General features: G+C 38.5%; 2 protein-coding genes across 3 annotated transcripts; one reads left to right on the top strand and one right to left on the bottom strand.

Annotated features, from left to right (window-relative positions):
- The first annotated feature begins 4,100 nt into the window (after positions 1 to 4,100).
- Positions 4,101 to 10,134, top strand: GABA-T2 (gamma aminobutyrate transaminase 3, chloroplastic). Of its 2 annotated transcripts, XM_008380123.4 has the most exons (20): positions 4,101 to 4,300; positions 4,396 to 4,416; positions 5,231 to 5,370; positions 5,591 to 5,675; positions 5,786 to 5,858; positions 6,315 to 6,412; positions 6,556 to 6,648; positions 7,124 to 7,197; positions 7,291 to 7,329; positions 7,405 to 7,493; positions 7,572 to 7,648; positions 7,733 to 7,807; positions 8,273 to 8,320; positions 8,408 to 8,491; positions 8,592 to 8,679; positions 8,756 to 8,834; positions 9,000 to 9,090; positions 9,190 to 9,268; positions 9,692 to 9,807; positions 9,925 to 10,134. In XM_008380123.4, exons 1-20 carry the CDS (start codon positions 4,259 to 4,261, stop codon positions 9,997 to 9,999), a joined length of 1,566 nt encoding a protein of 521 aa, XP_008378345.1. In that variant the 5' UTR covers positions 4,101 to 4,258; the 3' UTR covers positions 10,000 to 10,134. The 2 variants fall into 2 exon arrangements, with proteins under 2 accessions (XP_008378345.1, NP_001280788.1); NM_001293859.1 differs by lacking the exon at positions 4,396 to 4,416 and having other exon boundaries at positions 4,206 to 4,300; positions 9,925 to 10,036.
- A 726-nt stretch (positions 10,135 to 10,860) lies between these two features.
- Positions 10,861 to 11,471, bottom strand: LOC103441441 (uncharacterized). The gene is made up of 2 exons (XM_008380125.4): positions 11,253 to 11,471; positions 10,861 to 11,090 (listed from the first exon to the last, which is right to left on the bottom strand). Exons 1-2 carry the CDS (start codon positions 11,346 to 11,348, stop codon positions 10,974 to 10,976), a joined length of 213 nt encoding a protein of 70 aa, XP_008378347.1. The 5' UTR covers positions 11,349 to 11,471; the 3' UTR covers positions 10,861 to 10,973.

The following is an 11,471-nucleotide window of genomic DNA, read 5'->3' as shown; positions in this document are numbered from 1 at the left end:
TTCAATACGATCACGGAGGATGATACATTTCTCGCTATCATGGCCGTTATGCTCATGGTAGCAACAAAACATGCCCGCGTTATTCGGGGGCGTGTAATCTGGGTGCCTCGGCTTTGGCTTTGGTATCAGGTGAGCTATGCTGGGGTAAATGGCCGCGCATGTGGCATTCAAGGGCGTGTATGTCTCATACCTTGGGGTAGGGGGTATCTTGACGCGGGTTTGACCCACTGCATTGACTGCCTGGGGGCGAGCGTTATTGTGGCGATACCCTTGGTTATCGGGATAGTGTCCCTTACTCTTTTTACTGAAATGAGAGTGGTGAGGATGGAAATCCTTCCTCTTGCCTTGAAATTGATATGTCTGTTGATTCGGCGAAGCATTATGCAAGGCATGGGGAGGTGCCACTGCTGTTTGGAAAGTCGAGGTCTTCTCATTTAGGTGAGTCTGGCTTCCACCTCCCACTTGTTGATAAAGGATGGTTGTAGGGGGTTTCTCCTGATATGTCTTTGCCTCGGCGGAGGCATGGTTATAAGCCTGCGCCATCACCTCAGAGTAAGTCTTCCAAGTATTGGCATTGATCATGTATTTAAAGAAACAATCACGTAGGCCTGCCGTGAAGGCTTTGAGGGCAGTCTTGTCGTCTGCCTCGGCACACCGGGAGTATTCATGGCTGAAGCGGCCAGCATACATACGTAATGACTCGTCTGGCTTCTGGCGGATAGTGTACAGGTCATCTGCAGAGTGCAAGCGATCGGTTTGGAAAATGTGTTGGGAAACAAATAGTTTCCTCAATTCCTCAAATGAGTCTACCGTCTCAGGTGTAAGACGACAATACCAATTTAGAGCTCCGCCAGAGAGGGTGGAGGGGAAGAGAAGACATCGCTCTTCGTCGGTGTGCATCCGGTATGCCATGGTGGACTCAAAGAGGTTAAGGTGCTCAATCGGGTCCTATTTTCCAGTATAAAGTTGCAAGCCAAGCTTTTGCTTTGTCTTTGCTTGAAGGGGGGTGTTGAGGATCCTCCTTGTAAGAGGGCCAGGCCTGGGTTGGTTCCAGTCAAGTATTTCAGCCTGACGTTCAGCCTTCAACTTGTTTACTTCCTCAAGAAGTTGTAGGACAAGGGGATCCTGAGCGGAGTTATGTGCCACTGGAGCTTTCTTTCGTAAATCTCCATCTCCTCTTGGAATTAGGAAGGTTTGATCAAGGGCATGTGATTTTTCCCTGGACTCGTTGTACTGGCTTCCAGGGTATGTCTGTCGGAACACCTCTAAGTCCCCTGTACCCTCATGTCTCTCTAGGACTTGTTGCCCCTTCCCCAAATTGGTGGCCGGCTCGGGCCGTGGCAGGGGACCGAGTCTCTCAGAAATCCTTGGGTCATTGATCTTTGAGCTTATATGGATGGAATTCTCTCGACGTTGCTTCAGGAAATCCCGACAATCGCGAAAGACGGCTTTCGATCCTTCTGCCCCTTCAGCAAAGAGGTGTCTCCCTCCACTTCTCATGGTTCGGGTCGAAGCAACTGGGTTAAGAGAAGCCTCATGTTGATTATCAAGTCGAGGGGTAATCTGTTCCCTATCAGGGATATCTATGTCGAATGCATGTGACCCTCCATGTTGGAGGGCACCCAGTTGATGGTTGACTTCCACGGGGGCAACAAGCTCGCGTGTCTGAGCTTGCCTAGCTTCGTGGAGTGTCTCGAAGAGCTTCTCATATTGCTCCTGGAGGACCTCATTCCTCATTGCTATCTTGTTGTTCTGAGCTTCCAACTCATCGACTTTAGCTTGAAGAAGAACTCGTTTTCCTTCCTTCTTTCGTTGCTTCGCACTATGTGCAAGGGGGGTGTCATTCTGTGTGCTGTGGCTTCCTTCGCTTCCCATGTTGGAGAGGGATGCCTGGTCAAAAGAAAGTGTACGAATGATAGAAACCAGCTTGACACAGCTGAAGAGAGTAGGAATAAGTGTCGTTCCCACAGACGGCGCCAAATGTTGATGCACAAAATCAGCGAGGACTTTGGTACAACAGAAAGTGTCAGGTTTTATGACCTTCGCTTGGTTGCTTCGGTCACTAGTGAGGATAAGTACGTAAATGAATAGAGACAGAGAAGCAAACACAGGATGTACGTGGTTCACCCAGATTGGCTACGTCCACGGAGTAGAGGAGTTCTTATTAGTAGTGAAGGGCTTACACAAGTACAAAGGATCAAGCTCTCAATTTAGTGAGTTCTTGTGAATGATTTAACACAAATGGCATTAGGCAATATTGTGGGGGAATGACCCCTATTTATAGAAAAACTTGTAGCTTTGTCACATTGACATGTGTCATGTTATGATTGGTTCTTGATGTTGACACGTGCTGCGCTCTGATTGGCTTCTAATCTTGACACGTGTCGAGTAGTGATTGGCCTCCTGGTCGGAGGGGAACTCTTCTGGGTCCTTGACAGTATAGCGTTGGCCGGTGCTCGGTAGTTTCGGGATTGGTCAAGTATGGTACAAACAAAACTAATCATTAATTTCTATATCCTTTAGTTTTCAAAACTTTGTTCATAAATTTAGTCTCCGTGACATTATTTTTTATAAAACGACTCATTGCCAGATCCCATGAACCAAATGGAAAAATATATGTTACTATTCTCCTTTGGTTGTCTTGGTGCTTGGTTATAAACAGGAGCCACTAGAGCGGGAAAGACTTCAATGAATGAAAATGTCACGTTACAAAAGTTAAACAAAATGTTGCACTACTATAGATGAACGTTTAACGCCTAACACATTAAAATGCGTAAAAATTTGTAACACATTACAATGCGTAAAAGTTTAACACATAAAAAATTACTGTGCACAAAAAGTTTAACGCATAGTAGTATGTAATTGATTGAGACAGAGACATGTTGTAGGTTGATATGTCACGAGGGAGTGGGTGAATTTGCATTTGTGTCCCTATCGTATATGTTGTTCGAGCACGGGCAGTTGGGGCATTCGGATCAAACACCACAAACCTTAAAACAATGAAACGCGACATTGACCCCAAAAAGCAAATGTGAAACAGGATGAAACACAAAAATGCAAATGCTCCTCGGATATTTTGAGGGAAACCAAATGAAAAATGCACATATTTGTTGGATAGTGCTATCCGCATACTATTTTTACTATTCACACGCTTTTATTAATTTGACTGTTGATTTTTTTTAATTCATTCGACCCTGACGGTCGAAAATTAAAAAAAATGAGTCAGAAGTAAAAATAAATGTGTTGATACCACTATCCTATTGTTTTGATATTGAAGAAGATAATGATGGGGAAAGATGACAAATGTTTGAGTCATTGTGACATAAAATGCAATATCTGATGAATAATTGATTTATATTCTAATGCCTTACGTCTTTTGCGTTCTTTATCATGTGTTCATAACTTACATTATTTTTATTAGTACTATTTAAAACATTAATAAAATGGGAGAAAATAATTTTTATGAGGTATCCCACCACATATTATGGCAGATTTTCACCTCCTCAAAATAGTACGCAAAACATAGTCGGTTAAATATGGAGTTCCAAATCTTTGTTTAAATCTTGTTTTTACAATGCAATTTTAGTTTATGATATTCATGTTTAGGTGTGAAGAATTCAATAAATTCTCCAAATCTTACACGGAGAAATTGTGGGAACTTCTCCAATAATACTTCAAATCTTTGTACCTCCTTTCCTAACTTTTATTTCAATTCAACCTTTTTTTTTATTTTTTTTTATTTTTGTAAAAATAAAGTAATCCTGAACGTAAGCTTCCTGAACGTAAGCAAGTTAGCTAAACAGTGTAAATATTCAAGTTCAAATCTTCTTTAATGTAACGATATTATATTAGAGTATGGTTCGAATAGAAAAAACTGTTACAAGCAAATCCCACATTTGTGGTGGGGTTGAAGAAAAAAGATGACTCCGCTTGAGGAGATCAAATCTTTTGCACTCAAAATGAATGTGGCATCTTTGCGACCCATGACCCGCTTGAGCAATGAGAGTGAAGTCAATGATGATGATATTTGTAATCACCATCATTATTAAGCATTTGTGATTTGGATAATAAAGGCAAATGTAACGGGCAATGTGGTAATTGAAACGTATTTGGACACATTTGGCGGCGTCGTTCATTTCGCTTCGGTATTGAAAAGACCGACCCGTCACCAAAGATACTCACAGACTCTCAGTCACTGAAGAACTCTCTGCTTCTCCTTTGCATGTTTTGCTGCAGAAGATAAAAGTAATTTCAAAAGATGGGGATCAGCCGTTTTCTTCGATCCAATCTCAGAACCCAGGTATCAAATCTTTAATCCCGAATACCCGTTTGTTTTTTTTTTGGATTACATCTTCCTGTATGTGTTTTCTGATTGATATGTTCTGGAAACCGCAGATTGAAGAACAAGTTGTGCGAGTATGATTGCTGGTTTGATCATTTCATTTTGTAGATTTTTGATAAAGTTTTGATCTTTCTGGTTTGATCAGTTTGTTTGTTGATGCCTTTTCCTGCTTGAAGTCTACGTTTCTTTGCTGAAATGTTGGAAAAGCTAAAATTCAGTTACCCTTTTGATTTTCTTCGACTTTTTATGCCTTATCCGAATGCTTGAAGCTTTGTGTTTCTTCCTGGCTTTGTGGATCAACTTATAATTAATAAAAAAAAAAGTGGGGGGGGGGGGGGGGGGGGCGGGGGAGATCCCTCCTGTGACTTTCCACTTCACTACTTGCATGTGAACTTTTTGACTGTTTGGTTGCTGAGAAAATGCTGGGAAAAAATAAGGACTTTAACTGAGTATCTCAAAGTAACGTTGTAATTTAGGTTTGTTTCTTAAATTTATCGCTGGCCGTGCCTTTTATGCGCGTGTTATGTCTATATGACTATATTTTTGCTTTTTCCTATTCAGTTCTAAAAGCCTTTTTGTTGCTGAGTAAATATTGTAAAGGAAGATAAATCAAATTTTTAGTTTTAAGTATTTGGAGCCAGGAAACATGTGAAACATATAACTAACTGCACCGGCTGATATAACCTGTCTCGTAAAGTGTTACTTGTTAATGCCGAGATGGCCTTCCCATTTTCTTTGTTACTTCTAAAATGCTCATAAAGATTGAAAGTTTATTTTTCTCACAAGTTAACGCCCCATTCGTGATGGCGAGTTTTATACATATGATTAGACACACACTCACTACACATTTGGAGAAGTTTCAATAATTTCCATCTTTCTTGTTTACAGCTTGTTTCATCTACAAAATATGCTGCTGTATCTAGAAGTCCACAGGAGCATCTCTTTATGGTTCCCTTTCTGGCCCGGTCCTATAGTACAGGGTCATCTGTGCAAAAGGAAGAACCAACAACTGTTGAAAAAGGCCTCGGGTAGGTGGTGTTCTATCGTCAACAATCTACACAGTAATCCCCCTTTCAGGATACTTTTATTTTGTATATGATCATGTGTATTTCATGCATTTGCTGTTCTGCATCTTTACTGTATTAATTATAATTAGTGTACATGCATAATAGCCTATACATTTACGTGTGTGCACAATATAATCCAATTTGTCACAGCTTTGTTGTTGACAAATATTGATTTTCTCAGGTTCAAGGGCCATGATATGCTTGCACCCTTCACACCTGGGTGGCAGAGTACTGATTTGCATCCTTTGATTATAGAAAAGTCTGAGGTATCTCTGTGAAAATAGGATTAACTCTGGTTTATATTATTGTATGTACTTCTTATTTTCAAAGTTGATTTTTTTCGAAGTCATTGAACGTTTTTCATTCTTGGTATCAGGGTAGCTATGCTTATGACAGCAATGGGAAGAAGTATCTTGATGCTCTTGCGGGTCTATGGTGCACAGCATTAGGTGTGAAAGATTTGTTTCCCATTATTTTTGTTCTTCAGCTTGAAGCTTGCATCTTCCTCTTTACTTCTTAAGGAGTGTCATGGCTCACAACCAAACTTAACTTCTCATATTCCTCAGCTTTTATTATTACTATTAAAAAAAATGAAATAGAAAAAGGTAAGAAGTCTCGAGTATGCTTATATTTTGCAGTGAAAATGTGGATTAAGTATCTTAGAATACCGTCGCCCTCTCTTAGCCTTGTATTTACTGCTTTCTTGCGCACTCTGCTCTTGAATCTGACTATTTGCACTAGTATCTTTGACCTCCTTTATTAGCCTTTATCCTAATCTACCCCTGTTATCTTATTGTAGCTTTTCCTGACCTCACTATTGTAAGTTTGTTATGTGTATTTGTGTAAAAGTAGATATGTTGAATAAATTACTTGAATTCAAATATTTTTATTGTTTAAACTTGCAGGTGGAAATGAACCTCGACTGGTTGCGGCTGCAACTAAACAGTTGAATACCTTGCCATTTTACCACTCATTTTGGAATCGTACTACTAGACCATCTTTGGTATTCATTTTGTTTCTTTACTTCCTAGTTTCTTTTATATTAATATGCAATTCTATATTCATTATTTTTTGTTCCACATAGTTTAATGGATACATTCTTAAGATGCCTGCATGTGATATTCAGCAACATATTTTCTTTTACAGGACTTGGCAAAAGAACTTCTAGAAACTTTTACAGCTACAAAAATGGCAAAAGCCTTCTTTACTAATAGTGGATCTGAAGCCAATGATACTCAGGTTTGATTCAATTGTAGAAGAAATTAATTTGATTACAGTTTCCAATTTCATAGTTCCGCTTCATGCCAATAAGAAAGATATCGAAGTCCTCCAATTTTGGCTACTTTGTCCAAATGCATTGTATTAATTGATTAATGTTATTCTCTCAACAATTAGTTGAAGTTTAGCGTCATGTAAAGGTAGTATGTAAAATGTAACATCAATCAAAATTCACTTTTCCATCTTAGATGAAACAATTATTTATACTTGTTCAATTTGATTTCCATGTAATTATCAAAGGAAAATTCAAAATCTGAAAAGCTTATGAACTCCGCAAAGTTTGAAGATATCTGAGTTGCCTGAATACCCAATTCATGTGAACGTAACCAGTTGAACTGCTTTGTTTATTCAGGAGTTCAAAAATGATATTATAGAAATTAATATTCAGTTTGGTTATCACAGATCTTTTTAACCATTTGAAATATTTGCTTTGTAGGTGAAGCTGGTTTGGTATTATAATAATGCACTTGGACGCCCAGATAAAAAAAAATTCATAGCTCGACATAAATCGTATGTTCAACTTTCTCAACTCCTTTTGTTTTCTCTTTATTTGCTTCAGTTATTGTAACCAGTCCTTTGATGTTGCCTTTTCATCCTAAACAGGTACCATGGTTCAACTTTAATAGCCGCAAGTCTTTCTGGGTAGGATAAATATTCTTGAGAAATTTGCACGAAAAATCATCCTTCAGTCCATTGACTCTAAATTCTTTTTCACAGCCTCCCTGCTTTGCATCAAAAGTTTGATCTGCCAGCTCCATTTGTATTGCACACTGACTGCCCACATTATTGGCGCCATCACCTTCCAGGTCTATTTTTACACTGATCTAATCTTTGAGATTTAACTGTGATTGATTTTATTAAAGTTTTAGCTTGATATATGCCAGGTGAGACAGAAGAAGAGTTCTCTACAAGATTAGCCAACAATTTGGAAAATCTTATCCTCAAAGAGGGACCAGAGACAGTAAGTTATTCAGGTGAATTGTTCAAAATCTAGAAATGCCGAGGGTACTTTGTGTTTTTGAGCTGGTGTGTTTGCTACTTTCAGATTGCTGCGTTCATTGCTGAACCTGTCATGGGAGCAGGCGGTGTTATAACTCCACCTGCAACTTATTTTGAAAAGGTGAGCTTTTGCACATTGTGTTACAAACTGAACAGTACTGCAAATGCTTCACTGGATGTACTTAGTTATCACAATAGGTGTCTGAGCTCAAGCTTCATTTTAAATTTAATGCCGTTTTGGTTTTGTCACCTGATGTGTATAGGCTATTCTAAAACTGTTGTACTATTAGCTGGGTTGGGCCTACTGTGTTAGTGTCTATAAAGCCGATTATATAAGTTGTTTTCACTGAACGATTCATGTTATCAAGTCCACTACAGTGAGATGAGCTTGAAATATATCTTTTAAGTGATTCATACTTCGTCCCATACTTGGTTTGTACTTGTCCTGCTTTGTGTTGATATAATTCATTATGGGAATTACTGCTACTGGATGATTGCAAGCTTTAATGTGTTGTTTCATTCAGAACAGACACGACTCTGTCACTCTCAATCTTTGTAATGGACAAGCATTTCCTATTTGATGCAGGTTCAAGCTGTTGTGAAGAAATATGACATTCTATTTATTGCCGACGAGGTATATGGAATTCTTTTCCTTAATGTAAACTGATCTTTCATTATATGTTGGTTGTTAAGCTTAGGCTTTATTTCTGTACTTCTTAAGGTAATCTGTGCTTTTGGAAGGCTTGGCTACATGTATGGGTGTGACAAATACAACATTAAACCAGACCTTGTGTCTGTGGCAAAGGTAAAAATGAAACTATGTACAAAACTACAAATACAGAGCTGCACTCTCACATCCCACAGAAATATCTGTGTCCTCATTGCTGTGTTGTTGGATGTTCCAGGCTCTTTCTTCTGCATATATGCCAATTGGTGCTGTTCTTGTGAGCCCTGAAGTTTCAGATGTCATACACTCTCAAAGCAGCAAGCTTGGTATGTTGGTACTATAAACTAATCAAATTCCATTCCAAGGTATTATTGTTGAACAAGTCGATTTCTTTTGTGCCAGGTTCTTTTTCTCACGGGTTTACATATTCTGGACACCCCGTAGCCTGTGCAGTTGCAATTGAAACACTCAAGATCTACAAGTATGTTCTTATTTGCTTGGTTCAAACAAATTAAAAGCAAAGTTATCTGCGTTCCCACTTTTAAGGATTTAAACCAACCATGTTTAGAATCTGGACGAAACAGCATTGATCTCATGCTGACCACCGATCTTGATAATTGGCAATTAACATTTCACTTGTTTGTAGGGAAAGAAATATTGTTGAACAAGTACGGAGCATTGCCCCAAGATTTCAAGATGGTGTAAAAGCCTTCTCTGATAGTCCAATCATAGGGGAGGTACATGTTTTTACTTGATATTTTTGCACTACAGAAATCAGAAAGAGAAACTACAATCAGTACGATATTAACATGGCACTCCTTATGTCGGTTATGCAGATACGGGGAACTGGATTGATCCTTGGTACAGAATTCACAGACAATAAGTCACCCAATGATCCATTTCCTGCTGAATGGGGTAAGTCTCATCTTTACACTAAAAAGAAAAATGACATAGAGTACATCTAGTATGGATAGTTTTTATGGGAAATTTTTTGGGTATAATTGAGCTACATTTGCATATAAGATTGCAGTCCAAACCTATCAAAGAGATCCGGTTCAATAGTCCTACCTGTTTTACAGTACGTTCAGTAGAAATTATTATTTATATGGAGTATGGACAGAGAAACTACATGCACAAACCACTATGGGGCTGGTGTGCTGAGATGTGTATACTGTTTTTTTTTTTTTTTTTTTTTTGCGCTATTTGCTGTTTTATTTTGTGATATCTGGCGGGTTTTTCTGATTGACTGGCGTGGTGACCAGAAGCAATTGTTTCTGTAATATCGGGGCTGTCTTAGCTTCCTTTATTAATATTATGCCTTGATGATATGCATCACAGGGGTAGGTGCATATTTTGGAGCCCAATGCGAGAAACATGGGATGCTAATACGTGTCGCTGGGGATAACATAATGATGTCTCCACCATTTATTATGACTCCTAGTGAGGTTGACGAGGTATTCCCGATTTGTTCCAATCTTGCTTAGAATTGAGTAATACTTGCATCGTGGAAAAGGTTTTCGGAGTAGGTTTCTTACGAACATGCTAACCAGAACCTGTGTTTTCATTTCCAGTTAATAAGCCTTTATGGGAAAGCATTGAAGGACACTGAAGAATATGTGAAGGAACTCAAGTCTAAGCAGAAGTAGTTGCAACTTGTAAATGTATTGATATCTGACGATGGTGAAAAAAAGATGTAGACTTTCATGTAAAAGCAAAATCCTTTCCCCTTTGTGTTTTTGTTAAATGAATGATATTCTGAATAAAGCCCTACTTCGCCAACAGTTGTCGGTTTAGTTGTACTCGTCTTTTGAACGTTGGAAGAGATTTCAAGTTCGAATCTTCTCATCATGTTGACAACAAAATTTATCAGCCTACTTCCGAAAGATGTATATATAAAATAAGATTTCAGGTTCTCGTGATAATCGGTTCCTCGTTTCGCCTCCTTTGATGTCTGCACTTCATTTTTCTCTATGTTGTTTATTTTCTTCTAGCTATTAGATTGAATAAAGAGAATCGACGGGTATAAACGAAGGGAGTACGGTAGAAAGAGAAAAATGAGAGCAGAAATCATTTCCCTAATGCAAGATGCTGGATGAAATTGGTACCCTTAGAGGAATAAATCAAGTTCAAAATCTAAATATAAGAGATCTCTCAAAGATCGAAGTAGTCCAGGCTTACCAGAAACTAATGGCGACACTGTCTACATTCTATAACATTGTTACATGCACAAAAATACTTCATTAAAATCACCAAAAGAAAAGTTTATGCGCTAACCCTTTTCCATATCGAACCAGGGAGGGTAGGAGGACTCCTCATCTCTATTTATGACCTTGCTATCCCTAAATACTGAGCAAAAGGAACTCCGATATAATTTGTTTGCAAAAAGGAACGACTCCAACTCGGATATTTGATTTGTCTGAAAATAAAAAGGACTCCAACGACATGCAATGAGGAGGAAAAAAATTTCCATTTTATAATACCGAGATAATCATATTTAGAAGGAATAATTTGTTGTGAGAAGGGAAGGACATCTTATAGAATTAATATTGTACAACTTCGGAACCACAGTATTACTGAGAATGTACAGAGAAATTAAAACTCTGTATACATTGTTTTGCTTTCAACGTTTGGCTTGTTTTTCAGCTTTTCTTCTGGCGCGCTTTACCCTAGAGCTCGCAGATGGCTTGTATCCGCCACTTTCACCATATTCTTTCTCGTCCAAGTCCCTAAACGACTTCTGCAGATTCAACCAAAGAAAACATAACATTTATTTTTATATTTTGGTACAAATACTCAGATTTATTTCACCAAATAATTAGAGAAAAAGAAAAACAACATAGATTAAATTTTGGGACTGGGAGAGAGAGAGAGAGAGAGAGAGAGAGGGAAAAAGGGTTACCTCACTAAGCTCAAGAAAGCTAACAGCATAGAAGGTAACAGCTGCAGCAGCTACAATTCCTAGAACTGGAAGACCTAGTTGTTGTATCCCGTCCATGTTTTTCTTTGATTTCCTTTCGCTTCCTAATTCTGTAGAATATCTGGTGGTCTTCGCTGAGAGTGGATAAGGTGCATCGCTTCCATTCCAACTATATAGGTATATAGAGGATAGAAAACCAGC

The sequence above is a fragment of the Malus domestica genome, chromosome 09, assembly GCF_042453785.1.
Source record: "Malus domestica chromosome 09, GDT2T_hap1".
Lineage (NCBI taxonomy): Eukaryota > Viridiplantae > Streptophyta > Magnoliopsida > Rosales > Rosaceae > Malus > Malus domestica.
Note: the sequence above shows the minus strand (reverse complement) of the source record. Positions and strands in the feature narration are given on the sequence as shown.

Bases quoted from the DNA above. Each gene is read 5' to 3' on its own strand.
- GABA-T2 (XM_008380123.4), top strand. From the start codon at position 4,259: ATGGGGATCAGCCGTTTTCTTCGATCCAATCTCAGAACCCAG. The intron at 4,417-5,230 runs GTATGATTGCTG...TCTTGTTTACAG, and splicing joins TTGAAGAACAAGTTGTGCGA to CTTGTTTCATCTACAAAATA. The intron at 9,091-9,189 runs GTACATGTTTTT...TCGGTTATGCAG, and splicing joins ATAGTCCAATCATAGGGGAG to ATACGGGGAACTGGATTGAT.
- LOC103441441 (XM_008380125.4), bottom strand. From the start codon at position 11,348: ATGGACGGGATACAACAACTAGGTCTTCCAGTTCTAGGAATTGTAGCT. The intron at 11,091-11,252 runs GTAACCCTTTTT...TTGAATCTGCAG, and splicing joins GCTTTCTTGAGCTTAGTGAG to AAGTCGTTTAGGGACTTGGA.